This window comes from Dasypus novemcinctus, chromosome 12, assembly GCF_030445035.2.
Source record: "Dasypus novemcinctus isolate mDasNov1 chromosome 12, mDasNov1.1.hap2, whole genome shotgun sequence".
Classification (NCBI taxonomy): Eukaryota; Metazoa; Chordata; class Mammalia; order Cingulata; family Dasypodidae; genus Dasypus; species Dasypus novemcinctus.
In genome coordinates, this window is record NC_080684.1 from 79,369,106 (window position 1) to 79,387,829 (window position 18,724).

The following is an 18,724-nucleotide window of genomic DNA, read 5'->3' on the forward strand; positions in this document are numbered from 1 at the left end:
CAGTGCTGGTGGGGACCAACTTCTTTCCATCCAGATCAGATTGCAGCTCTAGCCTAGGCCCCAGTGCCACCTCCAGCAGGGAGGAAGCTGCTGAGACCTGTACCAGCCTCTCCAGGATATTACCAGCCAAGCCCCAGAGGCTGGTGATCATCCTACGCTGGTGGCACAAGCCACCTCAGGAGCTGTTCTGTGGCTGGAATTGGAATCTCCAATTCCCAAAAATGGGAGGAGGAGCCAGTTGGCTGCCAATTTTGGCTACTGATTGGTAGACTCAGCAGGCTGAGATATAACCCTGGAAACAACTGGGATGTGAATCTGTCCAAGTGGGAAAGAGGCTGGTAGCCACCATTTGAATTTGACTTCCCTCCCAGCCTGAGGGAAAGCCAGGACCAAAAATCACAGTGTTTCTTTCACCCAGATCAGCCAACAGCCCTAGACTAGGCTTCAGCCCTGCCTCTGGCAATGAGGAGGCTGGCGGGCCTGCACCAGCCTATCCAGGTAACTGCAGGTAACTTTGGCTGGCACAGACTGAAAATCAAAAGTCTACCGGGGCAACTACAATCATCTTAGACCCAAACTGCATAGATTGCTGCCCACACCTGCAGCTCCATCCCCACCCCAGGCAGGAGAGAAAGGGGCGGGAACCTTCATTAGTCTCTCTGGGCAACTATAGTCTAGGCCTACATGACTTGGATTATTACACACAGCTGCGACTCTGTCCCTACCAATGGCAGCAAAGGAGAAAGTTGGAAGAAGCTTCATCAGTACCTGGGGCAATGAGGGCAGCTTGAGCCTCTACAGCTTACAGCACCCACTAAATGCTCCTACTGTACAACCAGCAAGGGAGAAAGGGCAGGAAGCCCTAAATTAAAGAGAAAAACTGCACCCAGAATAAATAACTCTAGTAAGCTAGATGCCAAGACACCAACAAAAAATTACAATCCATACCAAGAAACAGGAAACTATGGCCCAGTTAAAGGAACAAGATAAGCCTCCAGATGACATGAAGGAGTTGAGACAACTGATCATAGATGTTCAAACACATCTCTTTAATAAATTCAATGAGATGGCTAAAGAGATTAAGGATATTAAGAAGACACTGGGGCAGCGGACTTGGCCCAGTGGTTAGGGCGTCCGTCTACCACATGGAAGGTACACAGTTCAAACCCCAGGCCTCCTTGACCCATGTGGAGCTGGCCCATGCGCAGTGCTAATGCGCGCAAGGAGTGCCATGCCACGCAGGGGTGTCCCCCACATAAGGAAGCCCCACGCGCAAGGAGTGCACCCCGAAAGGAGAGCCGCCCAGCGTGAAAGAAAGAGCAGCCTGCCCAGGAATGGCGCCGCACACACGGAGAACTGACAACAAAAAGATGCAACAAAAAGAAACACAGAGTCCTGTGCCGCTGATATCAACAGAAGCGGACAAAGAAGATGCAGCAAATAGACACAGAGAGCAGACAACCGGGGTGGGGGGGGAAGGGGAGACAAATAAATAAATAAATAAAGCTTACCAAAAAAAAAAGAGGCACTGGATGAGCACAAAGAAGAATTTGAAAGCCTACATTGAAAAATAGCAGAATTTATGGAAATGAAATTTGCAATAAATGAAATTAAAAAGACAATGAAGGGAAGTAGTTGTGGCTCAATCAGTTGGACTCCAGTCTACCATATGGGAGGCCCTGGGTTCGTGTCCCAGGGCCTCCTTGTGAAGGCAGGCTTACCTGCACACTGCAGAGATTCACCAGCCCAGACACGCAGAGAGCCGCCCGGCCTGCAAGTGCTGTGGAGTGCCACCCGGCCCGCAGGCACCGCGGAGAGCCAACTCAGCAAGGTGATGCAACAAAAAGGGAGACAAGCAAAAAAACACAGAAGAGTACACAGTGAGCAGACACAGAGCAGACAGCAAAACAAGCAGCAAGGGGGGATGGGAATAAAAATTTAAAAATAAATACAGACACAGAAGAATGCACAGCAAATGGACACAGAGAGCAGACAGCATGCAAACAGCCACAAGGGGTGGTTAAAAAAAGAAGACATTGGAATCATATAATAGCCGATTTGAGGAGGCAAAAGAAAGGATTGGTGAGCTTGAAGAAATGGCCTCTAAAAGTGAACATACAAAACAACAGATGAAAAAGGAATGGAAAAATTTGAACGGGGTCCCAGGGAACTAAATGACAACAAAAGGTGTGCAAACATATGTGTCATGAGTGTTCCAGAAGGAGAAGAGAAAGGAAAAGGGACAGAAGGATTATTTGAAGAAATAATGGTAGAAAATTTCCCAACCCTATTGAAGGGCATTAATATCCCTGTCCAAGAAGCACAACGTACTACCATCCGAAAAAATCCTAATACACCATCTCTGAGACACATACTAATCAGAATGTCAAATGCCAAAGACAAAGAGAGAACTCTAAGAACAGCAAGAGAAAAGCATTGCATAACGTATAAGGGATATCCAATAAGATTAAGTGCTGATTTCTCACCAGAAACCATGGAAGCAAGAAGACAGTTGTCTAATATATTTAAGATACTACAGGAGAAGAACTTCCAGCCAAGAATCTTATATCCAGCAAGTCTGTCCTTCAAAAATGATGGCAAGATTAGAATATTTACAGATAAACAGAAAGTGAGAGAATTTCTAAGCAAGAGACCAGATTTTCAGGAAATACTAAACGGTGTGCTAGAGCCTAAAAAGAAAAGACAGGAGAGAGAGGCCTGGAAGAGAGTCTAGAAGTGAAGATTGTATCAGTAAAAGTAACTAAAAGTGTCAAAAGAGTGGTGAAAATAAAATATGACATATAAAACTCAAATAGTCAGGAATGAACTTAACCAACAAGATGTAAAGAACTTGTATTCAGAAAACTGCAACTTAATTTTAAAAGAAATTTAAAAAGGCCTAAATAACTGGAAGAACATTCTATGCTCATGGATTTAAAGACTAAATATCATTAAAATGTCAATTCTACTCAAATTGATGTACAGGGTCAATGCAATACCAATAAAAATTCCACCAGCATTTAAAAAAAAAAATGAAAATATGATCATCAAATTTATTTGGAAGGATAAGGGGTCCTGAATAGCCAGAAACATCATAAAACGGAGAAACAAACCCTCATCTCCAGACTTTAAAATCATATTATCCAGCTATAGTGGTAAAAACAGCATGGTACTGGCCTAAAGACAGATACCTAGGACAATGGAACCACATTTTTGGTTTAGAAACAGACCTTCACATATACAGTCAAGTGATTTTTAACTAGCCTTTCAAGCCCACACAGCTTGGGCAGAACTATCCGTTCGACAAATAGTGCTGAAAGAATTGGATATCCATAGCCAAAAGGAATGAGGACCCCTATCTCACACCTTATCCAAAAATTAACTCAAAATGGATCAAAAACAAAAGTAAAAGTAAGAACCATAAAACTTCTAGAAGAAATTGTTGTAAGGAAATATCTTCAAGACCTGGTGGTAGGTGGTGGATTCTTAAAGGAGATAAGAGGAGGACTGAGATGGACTACTGATATTTAATGTATGTTGAAGTTTTAATTAGCTTTACTGTAAAAGTATGGAAATGTGTAGAGTGGATGGTAACACATAGTGAGTAATAGCTAGTTTATAAATGAGGATGTGCCTGAAAATAGTAATCTAGATATATAAATGCCAATTGACGCTAGGGAATAATCTAGGAACTGAACAGCACAGTAAACCAAGAGGTGGTTGAGAATTTTGGTTGATGGTACAGATGCAAGAGTGTCCTTTTTGAGCTACAGCAAATGTTTATCACTACTGCAGGATGTTGGGAATGTGAAGAAACATGGGAAAAATAGAGCTGGAGTGACCTATGGGCTGTGGTTAGTAGCAATAATATAATATCTTGCATATATGGGAAAGATGTACTGTGTTGGTAATGAGGCAGTATGGAAAATATGAGCCAAATGTACACTATGGACATGGTAACAATCAGATGATATTATCTTATCTGTAGCAAATATTCCACCACTGTGTGGTGTGTTGATGGAGGGGTGTTGTTTGGGAATTCTGTGCATGTGCATGATTGTTTTATAAGTTTACAACTTCTTTCATAAAAAATACATTTAAAAAATTATAATAGGGTGGGTTGGGGGAAAAACACACCAAATGTAAGGTAAGGACTATGATTAGTAGTAAGATTTTGACAATATTCTTTCATAATTTGTAACAAACATCACACAACAATGCAGTGTTGGTGGAGAGTTGATGTATGGGATCCCCCTATGATGTTATGTATGTTTGCTTTGTAAGTTCACAACTTTTACTACACACTTAATTGTTTATGTATGTTCATATATAAATGATATAAAGATAGTAATAATAGTGTTGGTTGGGGGAAAATACTTTGGTTAGTAGTAATATTTTGACAATGCTCTTTAATCATTAGTTAAAAAGGTTTAATAACAATGTAAATTATTGGTGGTAGGGTAAGTTATGAGAGTCCTGTATAATGTTGTATATACTTCTTTTGTAAGATCACAACTATTATTATATACTAATTATTTATGTATGTTTATATATGAGTGATATACTTCGATAAATTAATTTTTTAAAATATTAAGTATTTTGTTGATGAAATCAAGGTTTATATTTCAACTTGTAACCAACATTGTGCTTGAAGAAGACTGAAAGTTAAAATTTAAACTTTCTATACATCCAAAAAGAGTTATCCAATAGATTTTTATTCAATAGTGGCAATGGTATGATATTTCTTTTTAATGGAGTTGAGTGATGGGGACAGGTGGCAGGGAGGAATGTCTGGTTTCAAAGCCTGTGCTCTTTTCACATAGGTTATACAAAGTTAAAGTATAAATTGATTGCTTACTATGTGACAGTGACTGCTCTAAGTGCTTTACCTATATTTAATCCTTGCAAGAACCCTTTAACCAGGATTTATTATTCTCAGTTTCAGATGAGGCATCTTAAGCCCAGAAGAATTATAAATTGCCACAGGTTACGCAGCTACTAAGAGGTACACTTTAGTTCTGATTCTGTGCTCTTACACACAAGGATCTAATGCTTTTATTATCCACACTCTTTCTCATTTGCCATGTGTATTAGCCAGAGGGGTGCTGATGCAAAGTACCAGAAATCTGTTGGCTTTTATAAAGGATATTTATTTGGGAGAAATGCGTACAGTTACAGGGCCCTAAAGAGTCCAGATCAAGATTTCTTCCTTACCAAACTCTGTTGCCAAATGTTAAAGCAAGATGGCAGGTGATACCTGCAAGGGTTCAGCCTTCCTGTTCACACTGAAGGCTCCATGGGGCCAGCTTCTTCCAATCTCAGCTGTAGGCTGGCATAGAGTTCATCCCTCTTCCCGGGACTTGTTTCTGGGCTCAGTTGCTCTGTTCTCTTCAAAGGTCAACTGTAAACTATCAGGCAAATAGCTCATCTCTTCCTGAGGCCTCTGCTGTGTCTGTGGAGCTGTCTCTCTTCCTCTGTGTTTCCTCTCTATGTATCTGCTTTTGTGTTCTTGATTGAGCATCTGTTTATGTAGCCCACCAAGGGGGCGGGGACTCAACCCTGCACATCCTAATGACGTTGTCAAATCAAACCCTTATCTTGATTTAATAAAGTAAAAGTAAAACCTGAGTTTAATACAATCAAAGGGGTATCATGCCCAGGGGGACAGACCAGTTTACAAACATAATAGTATCTCTTTTTGGAAATTCATAAATAATATCAAACTGCCCCACCATATGTTTGTATGTGAGTCACAGCTTATCTAAGTTAACTTTCTTAAAGAATTTTGTTTACAGTGCTGGGCGTATAGAAGATAATACATATTTGTGCTTAAATTAATGAATATGATGGTATGATACAATTATGATAAATATAATACAGTCTGTCTACTTCTTGGTTTTGAGTAATTACTCTTTTTCATTGTTGGTCCTTTTAGGAGCTAGCAAAATCTAGCATTGGCTATTTTAAAGTAATCTGCTCTAAGACTACAAAAATTTGGGCAAAGAAATTGCTCAACAAATCTATTTATATTACTATTACATTTTTTTATCTGGTACTTGCTCAAAAAACTCTTGAGTGTTTTATTTAGAACTTTTCCTTTTTTTGGTCTCTGTTGAACTTTTTATTGACTTATTAATAGTAAATGGGCTCTTTGCAGATAATTCAACTTTTTATAGAAGAATCGTGACATATTGGTCATGATAACAAAATTTGATATTAAATTTGACCTCTAAGTCTTTTGATATAGTAATGATCTTGAAATTTGCTTTAGTCCCTATATTTTATATATCTCTTTCAGAATTCTCCACTTTATCAGTACTTACAGGATCTGGGACACACAGACTTTGAAATATGTTCTTCTGTGTCACCAAAAACAGAAAAATCCACAGGAACAGAGGGACAGCAAAAGCCTCCTACAAAAGCCCTCTCAAAAGTAAGGAATCATGCCTCTTTCTGGCTTATTCTTCTATTCTTCCCCTACTGATTTTTTAAAATTCCCATTTACCTTATCCTGTTTCCCCCCCAAAATCCTTGTAAGCACCCTTATGCCCTTTCCCACACTGGAAACACTTTATTTCTGATTTCATTAGTAGTAGAAAACTCTCTTTTTAGGTAAGCATGAATCTTTGCTATTTTGAACTCTTTTAAGGGTAATTTATATAAATGAATATAGTTGAGGATTAAAGTACATTATTTGTTTAAAATTGAAGTTATCCGAAGGGAACCAGGAAAATATGGTAAAATCTTAATAAGAACACAAATAATAGAACTCCTCTATTAGATGGATTTTTTCTTTAAATCTTTTTTAAAAAGAGTAACTCAATTTATAAGAAATTGACAAGTTATTTCTTAAAAATGTAATTTTAAGGGTATATGATGGAGTGGGTATATTTACCTCAATTTTTTAATGCCTTTATACAAAAGTATATAATATATACTTTCATATTGTAAATATTTCATAGTTGATGAACAGCATTGTGAGATTGATGTACAGTAAGATTCTCCATTAACTGTGTTCTATAAATTCATGTTACTAAGATTCACATATTTTTTATTAGCCGTATTTACTAAGATAGGAAAATATTCAAATCTATGTCAAAGTTTTAACCAAAGGAAATCTAATTTAACAGAAAACGTATATAACCGGACTGCCTCGTTCTAACTTATTTACTGTTGTGTTACAAGACTAAATCACTATTGGAAGGAGATGCTTAAAGTCTTCAGTTAGGGAAGTAGATATAGCTAGTGGTTGAGCACCTGCTTCTCATGTATGAAGTCCTGGATTCAATCTCCAGTACCTTAAAAAAAACAAAGTCTTCAATTAGTCATTACTCCATTGAGATAGAGAGGAGAATGGTAAGTAGGCAGAAGTATCATTTCTCCTGGTCTTAGAAAAACTCCTAATGTGTACATAGTCAAGCTGGCTCATTTGCAATAGCAAAGTAAACACCAGACAAAAATGGGGTTTTTTTTTGGTTGTTTTGGTTATTGTTTGCTTGTTTTTGAGATACCAGGGGCCAGGGAAACTACAACCAAAATAAGCTAGTAAAATCACTTCCGAAGAGTCTCCATTAAGATACTTTCTGTGATTTTAATACTAGAGAGCCTCAACTGGCTGGTCTAGGGTTCCTTAGACAGAAAACAAAAAATAATGTTGTTAAATGTTCTCTCTACCCCATCCCCACTCCCAGTTTTTGTGGGGTTTTTTTGTTTTGTTTTGTTTTTCTTTTCCTATTTCTTTTTTTTCCTTGAGGTACCAGGGCCAGGCATTGAACCTGATATCTCATATATGGGAAACTAGTACTCAACCACTGAGCCACATCAGCTCCCCTGAGTTGGTTTTTTGTTTGTTTGCTTGTTGTTTGTTTTTGGAGGCACCAGGGAGCAAACCCAGAACTTCCCACGTAGGAAGCAGGTGCTCGACCACTTGAGCCATATTTGTTCCCTGTGTTTTTGACTAATACCCAGAAAATGGGAGTTAGGGGAGTATAGAGGTTGTAGATGAGAACCAATTTTGCTAGTCTTCTGTGCTTACCTGTTCTTCCCCTTGCCCCTTTCATGTGTGATTGTTCCTGAAAAGTGTTTTGAAAGCAAAACCTAAAGATTTATCTAGAAAGTTATTTATTGCTTAAAACTTGGATTTGAGATTACTTAGCCACTAAAAACAAAAATTGGGCCAAGGAATTGCGATACTTTTTGTTGTTCACAGTTGGATTTTTAGGTAATTTAATTTAATTCCTTTTTATTTATGACAAGTATTTTTTAACCATATCAATTTTATTGATTCATATTATTAAAGCATATAGTGCATCCAAAGTGTACAGTCAGTAGTATTTGGTGTAGTCGCATAGTTGTGCATTCATCACTTTGATCATTATTAGAGGGTTTTCACTATTTCAATAATAATGATAATGTACAAAAAACAGATAAGAAAATTCTTCACTTTTCAATCTCTCTTTGCTTCCCCTTGCTGTACATAGATGGGTTTTCACTATTTCAGTAATAATGATAATGTGCAAAAAACAGATAAGAAAATTCTTCACCTTTCAATCCCTCTTTGCTTCCCCTTGCTGTATATAGGTGATATTTCTGGATATTCTTGCACATTTATTTATTACTCAGTTTTATTGAGATATATTCACATAACATATAGTCTATCCAAAGTGTATAATCAGTGGTTTTTAGTATAATCACAATGTTGTGCAAATTCATTTATATTCATATGTTTATATAAATGGAATCATACAATATGTAGTACTTTGTATCTGGTTTCTTTCACTCAGCGTAATGTTTTTGTGTGTGTCTGATAGTAACACCTTGTAGTAATTAACATCCATTTGTTCAGTTTCAAAGAAAAATGGTCTTATATATGCAATTTTGCCCATATTCGTTTTTCATATGAGATTTTACTATGCTATACATTATGTTGTGCTTGCACCTTTTCTATTCATTTCCAAAAATTAATGCACACCTTTTTTTACCAATTCTATATAAGTTAACCCTTAGCTTTCCATTCTCTAACCTCATTCTATTTTCTGGTGACCCATATTTAAATTAACTCACAAGATTACACAATATATTTAGTTCATAATAGCGCTATCATACTGTACTTGTCCTTTTGTGTCTGGCTTGCTTCAGTCAGCATAATGTCCTCCAGGTTCATCCATGTTTTCATATGCTTCACAATTTCATTTCTTCTTACAGCTACATAATGTTCAATCGTGTGTATACACCACCGTTTATCCATTCATCAGTTGATGGACACCTTGATTGTTTCCATCTTTCCATCTCTTGGCAATCATGAATAATGCCACTATGAACATCAGTGTGCAGATGTCTGTTCATGTCACTGCTCTCAGTTCTTCTGAATTTATATACAGTAGTGATATTGCTGGGTCATGTGGAAAATTCTATATTTAACTGCCATAGGAACTGCCAAACAGTCCTCCACAGTGGCTGTAGCATTCCCACCAACAGTGAATAAGTGTTCCTGTCTCTCCACATCCTCCAGCACTTCTAGTTCTCTTTTTCCTCTCTTTCTCTCTCTTTTTTAGGAGGAATCCGGTATTGTACCTGGGACCTCGTACATAGGAAGCAGGCACTCAACCACTGAGCTATTCCCACTCCCCACTACCTTTTTAATAATGATCATTCAAATAGGTGTGAAGTGATATATGGTAGCTTTGATTTGTATTTCCCTAATTGCTAGTGAGGTTGAACATTTTTTCATGTGTGGTTTTTTTTTTGCCACTTGTATTTCTTCTTTGGACAAATGACTCTTCAAGTCTTTTGCCCACTTTTTAACTGGATTATTTGTCTTCTTATTGTTGAGTTATAGCATCTCTTTATATATTGTGGATATGAAATCCTTATCGGAGATGTGATTTCCAAATACTTTCTCCCATTGAGTCAGTTGCCTTTTCACCCTTTTGACAAAGTCATTTGAGGTGCAAAAGTGTTTAATTTTGAGGAGGTTCCATTTACTCATTTTTTCTGTTGATTTTTTGTGCTTTGGATGTAAAGTCCAAGAAACCACCACCTACCACAAGGTCTTTAAGATGTTTCCCTACATTATCTTCTAGTGGTTTTATAGTACTGGCTATTATATTTACATCTTTGATCCATTTGAGTCGATTCTGGTATAGGGGGTGATATAGGGGTCCAGTTCTCTCAGTACCATTTATTGAAGAAACTGTTTTGTCCAATTAACATGGCTTTGGTAGGTTTGTCAAAAACCTTTTGGCCATAGAGGTGAGGGTTTATTTCTGAACTCTATTTCTAGTCCACTGATCCATGAGTCTGTCTTTATGACAATACCATGATGTTTTGACCACTGTAGCATTGTAATATGTTTCAAGGTCAGGCAGTGAAATTCCACCCATATTGCTCTTCTTTTTTTACAATTCTTTTGACAATCATGTGCACTTTCCCATCCAAATCAATTTGGTAATTGCCTATTCTATTTCTGTAAAGTAGGCTGTTGTGATTTTGATTGGTATTGCATTGAATCTATAAATCAGTTTGGGTGGAATTGTCATCTTCGCCATATTTAGTGTTCTAGTCTGTGAACATGGAATGTTTTTCCATTTAGTTCTTCAATGATTTTTTTTGGAGGTACCAGGGATTGAAAGCAGGACCTTGTACATGGGAAGCAGGTGCATTTCCTCTGAGCTACATCTGCTCCCCTTCATTGATTTTTTTTTAGCATTGTTTTGTAGTTTTCTGCATATAGGTCCTGTAGTTTTTTTGTTAAATTGATTCCTAGGTATTTGAGTTTTTTGTTGCTATTGTAAATGGAAATTTTTCCCCTGATCTCATCCTCAGATTGTTCATATACAGAAAGAAACATTACTGATTTTTGTGTGTTGATGTTGTATCCTGCCACTTTGCTGACTCATTTATTAACTCAAGTAGCTTTGTTGTAGACATTTAACAATCGTCTAAATTAAGATGATGTCATCTGTGAATAGTGAAAGATTTACTACCTCTTTTCCTATTTGGATGCCTTTTATTTATTTTTTTTTTTTCTTGTCTAATTGCTCTAGCTAGAACTTCTAGCACAATAGTGAATAACAGTTGTGGCAGTAAGCTTCCTTGTCTTCCTTGTAAATCAGCTTCCTGATTTTACCATTGGGTAATTTTCCCTCCTCTTCAGTTTTTTAGAAGAGTTAAACAGGATTGATGTTAATTCTTCTTGAAATGTTTGGTCCAATTTACCTATGAATCTCCTGTTGGGAGATTTGTGGTGACTGATTCAGTGTCTTTAAATGTGACTGGTTTATTAAGTTCTTGTATTTCTTTCTCACTTATTGTCTTCTTGATATCCTTTATCTCTTTAGACATATTGTCTTTCAACTTACTAATTTGATTTGAAAATTTGTGTGAATCTTGTTGATCAGTTTTCTCATGTCCCCATCTGGGGGTTATATATATTCCTTTGCTTGGGCTATTTCTTCCATTTTCTTAGTATGGCTTGCAATTTTTTGCAGATGCCTAAGCATCGGATTATGATGTTACGTTTACTCACGTGCTCAATTTTTCTCTCTTTTGTAGGAATTTAGTGGCAGGAGGTTGTGCTTTACTGCTCTTCTTTGATTCTTGGTTCAGCCTTTTCCAGGTCTTTCAGATTTATCCTTGTTGCTCAGATCTGGACCTGAGAATTCAGAAGTGTCTATTATAGGTTGAGGGAGGATGCCAGCAGTCATAGCTACTACTGCTTTTAATTCGCAGTTTTGCTACCATGATTCTTTTCCTTTGCTCCTCTCTCTTCTGGGTGGTATCCAACCTTCACCGGTGCCTTAAACCTAGAACACATTTTTCCAGCCCATTTCTGCCTGTTCTTTAGCTGTTTTTCTGGGAGAGAAGAGCATCCCGTGTCTTTCTAGGTCTCATCTTCCTGGAAGTCTATGACAGATTTTTTTTTTTTTTAAGATTTATTTATTTATTTAATATTCCCCCCTACCCTTGTTGTCTGTTCTTGGTGTCTATTTGCTGCGTCTTGTTTCTTTGTCCGCTTCTGTTGTTGTCAGTGGCACGGGAAGTGTGGGTGGCGCCATTCCTGGGCAGGCTGCACTTTCTTTCGCGCTGGGCGGCTCTCCTTACGGGGCTTACTCCTTGCACGTGGGGCTCCCCTACGCGGGGGACACCCCTGCATGGCAGGGCACTCCTTGCGGCATCAGCACTGCGCATGGGCCAGCTCCACACAGGTCAAGGAGGCCCGGGGTTTGAACCGTGGACCTCCCATGTGGTAGACAGATGCCCTAACCACTGCACCAAGTCCGTTTCTCTATGACAGATATTTTTAAACCTAGAAATGTTCTTAGTTAAAAAAAAATTGAGAGTTTAGAATTACATCTCATAAGTTGAGAACACTAAAAACAAGAGCCAGAGAATGTTTTCAAAAATCCCCATGTTCTAAAAAATTTGTGTAATCTTCCTGTTAACACATTTCTAAGCCAATTTTAACTCTATAAGCTATAGTTTCTCTTAATCTGGGAGCAGCTAAATTTTAAAAAGATTCATTGAATTATTTAATTCATTCTCAGATGATATGTTTTTAGAATGCTTTCCAAATTTTGTTCAAGCAGAGAAGTAACACTTCTTTTCTTTAGAAAACAGTATTTTGTATACTGTGAATTCAAGAGGAAAGAGCATAAATCACCCCCTCTTTATATGCTTATGTTTTTAATGTGATTTTTAAGTACTTACTGAATAGCCTTTCCTGCTTTTCTCACCAAGAATAATCATTTTCTGTTTCTTTGCTCTTTTTCCTATGATTGATTATTCTTCCTTTTATAAGGTTTTATCTGCAGGTCTATCCTCTGCTTGGTCCCTCTTCCCTGAGTGATCTCATCCACTTTTTTTGCCTTCAGTGGCCACATAATGTCCATTTTCCAGTCTTCCCTGAATCCCAAGTGCCTATTAGACATTTCAACCAGGAAGCACAGATTTAACATATCTAAAACAGAGCTGATCTCTTCATCTTTCCCCAACCCATGCAAAAGTAAATAATCAAATAAACATATTCTTTCTATATTTCCAAAGTGTCACTCTCAGTTATATCATTTCCCACCAATCCCATTACCTGGGATATAGTAGTCACCCAATGAATGTTTTTGTTGAACTGATACCAAAAATAAAGTAAAAATAGTTACTAGATTTCAGTAAATAATGTTATCTAATTCATATCCATTGCAGACATTTGAAAACAAGGGGAAAAAAGACCAATTGATAATTAAACCATTTAATGTTGGTCAGGAAATGGGCTATTAAGATAAAGAGAATTTTTGGTTGATTCAATAATTATAAATTTTGTTTTAATATATGATCGTTTTTCTAAAATGTATTAAAATATTGTTGTTCTGCCTTAGTATTGTAGAATGAAATGTTCTTAGTATTTGTGAATTTGGAGTCACCCTATGGTTTTTGTTCTGAAATATAAACTTGTTAACATAAATAGTAGATAATGTTCCTAAGGCAAATGAGTTTCATCTGGATGACTTCTGGCTTCTCTTTAGAAATCAAATTTCCAAGTGTCATCCCAAACCCACTGAATCAGAATCTTTACTTTGGAGACCCAGAAACATGTTTCTAAGTAAAATCTCCAGGTGATTCTGATATATAGCTAGATTTGGGAACTAATAAGAAGGCTGAAACATGCTGACAAAGCATATATTTTTCTCTCTTTTTAGTATAAAACTCTAATCATTTAGAGGTAAGTTATTTGAAATTTTTTTGCTATTTTAGGTGTGGTTTAATAATCTTAAACAATGTCATTCATTCCCTTCAGCAAGTCATCCTGTTAAACGTGGCCGAAACCATCAAAAGCTGGATTTTTTTCCTTCCATGCATTAAGAAAAATAATTTACTTCACAAGTTGGTAAGTATTTGCCTTACTTTTTGTCATTTTCAAGGTTTCAATTTATTTGTGAGAAAATCAAAGAATCAGAATTTGTTTTGCTACTGATTTTTTATTGGAAATTCTGCAATATCTGAGAAACTTATCCCTGATTCTATAGAAGAGATCTTTGAATTTGGACTTATTAGTATTCTTTATAGCTCTTGTAAGTGGTTATTAACTACTTGGAATTGAAATCTGGTGGTTATTGAAACCTTATTTGTTAGATTACTGATTTACTGCTACCATCCTCTTCTTGACAGGTATTCATCTCTGCAGGGAAGGGATATATCTATCAGTGGGATCTTCTCCCTTTTCACTTAAGAACTTGACTGTCTCCATCATTATCCCACAAATTATAATCATAGATAGAGTTAGGACAAAATCAAAAGTGGCTCCTCCCTAATTTATTCATTCTGTTAATCTACTATTCTTTGTTAACTTGCTGTGTGAGATTTAGTCTTGTGGGACTGATAAATCACTGGATTTCCCGAAGGCTTGGAATAGTTAACATTGAGATTCTTTGTTGCAATTTCTGTGAGGCTTTTTTTTTCTACTCTATGCCATTATATATCCTTGGCCCCAAGGGTGCATCAACTTTCCTACATTTTGAAAATACAAAATTCAAGTAGTATAATTGAAAAATTCAAGTTATGAAGGTCTCGTGTTTCCCAAAAGGAGTAATCAGGTTACAAGTAAACAGATTTGAGCATCCTTTGCAGGCTTAAGACCTTCAAATAACTTTAAGTATTTTGAATTAACATTTATAGAATGATCATTTACAAAGTGCCTTCAGATTTTGAGATCCAGAAAATTTACTTTAGTTTAAGCATACTTCAATTGAATTGTTCAAGAATGTTCAACTAGGTAATGATAGAGCCAGAATATGAAACCATTTGTCCTGGTTCCAAAGCCTATTGCTCTTTCCATTAAAGCACACTATCTTTTTAGCATGATTATTATTTTTTGACTGACTAAAATTAGTTTTTTAGCAATCCATATTGGCAAGTTCTCTGTTCAGGGTTTTATCTTTGATAGGTACGTTGAGAAAGTCAATGAAGTGTCTTTTCATCTACATAGAGTATCATCTCTATTTAGGTGGAGCCATCCTCATTCTTCAGTGATACTAGGACTGTGGTAAGGTATATGGATCAATATACATTTTTCTCTGGTTTAATGATAGTCTGCCTAGTCCTGATATATTTCTTTCTTTCTTTCTCTTTTTTTTTTTTGTAGGAGGTACTGGGGATTGAACTCAGGACCTTGTACATGGGAAGCAGGTGCTCAACCACTTGAGCTATATCTGCTCCCAGTCCTGATCCTTCCATTCTTGTTTCTTTGCCACTGGCCACATGTTTCATGTCATGTTTCACTACCAAGTACCAGCTTCCATATGCATCCCTTATATGCCTGTATTATAGAGAATTACAGGAAACACACATCTCAGAAATAATTTACTGGCAATGGAACAACAAATTGCCCATTTGGCTTCTGGAGTGAGATTGCTTGGCTTTTCCCCCTTGATTCTGACATATTTAAAATTTTGCCAGCTATATAATATCAAAGCAGGCCTTCTTTCCTTCCATAAAAATACTTGAAATTGCCCTATGACACCTGAAGATTTTACCATTGTTCATTTTTATTAAGATAGTACTTTTCTTAAAGATTAAAAAAGAAAGATTCCCTATTAACAAATTATGATGATAGTGATAATAGCACTTTTTCAACACATTTTAGCCTATACTGTACTTTCAAATGTTATTTGATCTTCATGTCAGCTTTATGAGTTCAAGTATTATAAGATCATTGAGATATATTGACACATGCCTAAGCCCCCTTCTCCATCCCCAGGGATAAAAATTATAAATCTTTTCTTTACCTGTCCCTTTTCATATCATTTTCATTCCATCAGGCAGATCTTCCTAAGTTACTTCCTTATGCTACTTTCCAATTTAGATCCTAAAATGATTCCCATTATCCATCAAATCAAGTCTAAATTCATTAATTCAGCATTAAAGACTGAATAATTTGGCCCTAATCTACCTTCCCAACCTTAACAACCAGTATTCATCAACCGGCCCAGTCTTCCTTTTCTTTTATTCTGTGTGTATATATATATGTGTGTGTGTATATATATATATATATATATGTCTATGCTATGGTAGAATTCTTTCCATTTTTCTCTCTATCCATTAGGATCTTTTCCATAAGCAATCCTAGCTTTTCCTCAAGACTTTTCCCCCTAAAATTGAGCCTACTGGATCGCTTACATCTAAGCATCAACTTAGCAATAATTATCTGTGCTATGTTCTGTAAATTTTTAGTAACAATGTGAATGGCTAACACATACAGTGCTTACTATGTACTTGACACTCTTCTTAGTATTTTACAGATGTTGACTTACAACAACCCTAAAAAGTAGGTGATGTTCTTACCCCCATTTTGCAGATGAGGAGACTGACACAAAGAGGTTTTTAATTTGCTTAATGTCATAGTAAATTGTGAAGCCTGGATGTAAACCTAGGTACTGTATAAGCCAGCCTTGGCACTCTAAAACTTGTTGAGAGTGGGCCAAAGTTCACACAGTACACCTCTCTGCAGCCCAGAGAATCCAACTATATTGATACTAATGTTTAACTTCATCAGAATTCGTGCTTTTTAAATTATTTCACTTGTTTAATACTTGGGTTTTGGTTTCTTAATTTGACCAGTGTCAATTTTCCTGGTAGTTTGATTGCCATATTGCAACACAGTTTCCATGCTTTATGCAGAAAAGTAACTGGTTTTCATTTATAATCAAAAGATAATATATAATTTTACAATGTATTCTTAAGAAAGAACCTTAATTTATTAATTTAATCAAATTCAATTAAACCCCTGTAATTATCAGTATATAGTTCAAGTTCTTCATTTGAAGAGGCAGTTTAATCGGTAAGATAACACTGCTTTAGATATTTGGGGTGTAGTGTCCTGATTCTTTTCATGTTCATTTGCATGTATAGATGATTGTAGGTTGTTGGTTTGTCACACTCTTGAATCAAGTATTCCCAAAGCTATTAATGCTGCTTCTAGGTATGTTGGTTTTGTGGAGGGAGAGGGGAGTGGAAAAGTTAATGCAGTTTTGCAAATAGGTCTGATACCAAAAGGATGGAGTTGAAGTACGTAAGTGATTAAGCAGTATCTCTGTAAGAGGATCTAAGAAAAAAGAGAGCTATCATTGTACATTAATAACTTTCTCCCTGTCTCTTCACCTTAGCCTTCATCTAGTTAGACTTCTTTAAACTTACCCAAATATTGATACATAGAGCTCTCATTTATACTTTTGTGTCCACAATTTGATTTTTATTACATGTGGCCATGTCTGATTGGGGAATCCAAACCAAAAGTAAGGCAAATATGTGAAGATTCATTTCGGTGATTACTTGGAAAGCTACCATGTTCTATCTCCTGCCTGCTTTGCTTATTTTGATTTTCTCTAAATGGTAGCATAAAATGAGTTGTGTTGTTCTCTCTTTATTAAAGTAGGGTGGATGTCATAATTAAATGGATCATAATGTTAGAATTAGGATTGTAAGAAGAGAGAGGAGGTAATGGTCAGATATGAAGCATAAAAGTCCTACAGAGGTACATGCAAGTTATGTCAGTAAATAGTATAAAAGCCACATTAGGGTAAAAAGATCACTGTTCCACTGATAAGATGTTCTTTTTGCAGATAATTGAAGATAAGTATATCCAAATAGACCTAATATTTAAAATCTTCTTCTCTAAAAGTGACATTATAAAGAGGGTTGTACTTACAGTTTGATATATGGATCACCATATTCCTACTTAATTCACCCTTCTACCAGCTAGGACTAGAATCTATGGTGTGAGAATGAATAATTGACTGAGAAGAGCAAACCTACCTTCAAACCCTAGACCTAACTTGTTTTTAATCATATTATAGTATCACTGTATTATTAAATTTAATAATTACTAAAACTTTAAATTTTCTGATGAGGCAGAAGATATGTAGGGAAGCAGAACTGACTACCAAAGACTTAGAATTTGAAATCAGAATCCTAGGAAGTTACTTAATCTGCTTGACCTTTGATTTTATAAAACTGAGAGGAGGATGATAGTGTACATCACACGGTTACTGTGAAAACTATCTGCCCTAACTCTGCTATTTCATCTCTTACCTCTCTACCACATACATCCTGCACACAACTAGTGTCAAATGACTTATCGTTCCCCAAACTAGAGAGGCTTTTATTCTGTCCCATTCCACTCTCCCAGCTCTTTCATTTGGTCTGATTTTATTCATCCCTTAAGACTCAGCTCACTCAACACCTCTTTTACTTTTGCTGATATCACTGCAATTTTGGTCCCTGTATGCCATTTTCATAGTGCCCTAAAAATAACATATAGCACTCCTTTGTACATTATAACTATTTACTTTTCAAGCTTCTCCATTAGACTATAAACTCTTTGAGAGTAGAGACTTGTTTGTCTTGTTTTTTGTATACATGTCCTCAATGCGAAGCATGGTGGTTGGCATGTAGAAAATACTTAACTTATAGATTCATAGAAGGAAGAAAGGGAGGAATTAAATGTACTGGTATACATGAAAGCATTTTGTGAACTACAAAGTACTATGCAAATGTTAATGTAATTTTGTATTACATTCCTTAATGGTATATATTTTTAATGTCTCAGTTTCTGTTATTAGCAAACCTTGATCCCGCTGATACAATTCTACATATTGGCTATATTGTTACAGTATCCAGGGACAGCATCTTTTGTTATTGTAATATATTTTCCATGTTGTGTTCCAATTTAATTAAT

General features: G+C 36.3%; 1 protein-coding gene across 18 annotated transcripts in view; it reads left to right on the forward strand.

Moving 5' to 3' along the window:
• VEZT (vezatin, adherens junctions transmembrane protein) overlaps nucleotides 1-18,724 on the forward strand; it is a 77,803-nt gene that overhangs the window by 16,215 nt on the left and 42,864 nt on the right. For 7 of the 18 annotated variants that reach the window (XR_011650281.1, XR_011650282.1, XM_058308553.1 and 4 more), the window contains exons 2-3: nucleotides 6,299-6,433; nucleotides 13,790-13,879. Coding sequence is in view for 12 of the 18 variants with exons in the window: in XM_058308553.1 (XP_058164536.1) it covers nucleotides 6,299-6,433; nucleotides 13,790-13,879 (225 nt within the window). In the remaining 6 variants the exon portion in view is untranslated. Of the gene's footprint in view, nucleotides 1-4,939; nucleotides 5,006-6,298; nucleotides 6,434-13,789; nucleotides 13,880-18,724 lie in introns of all 18 variants that reach the window. The other 11 variants (XR_011650283.1, XR_011650284.1, XM_058308554.2 and 8 more) reach the window with 4 other exon arrangements.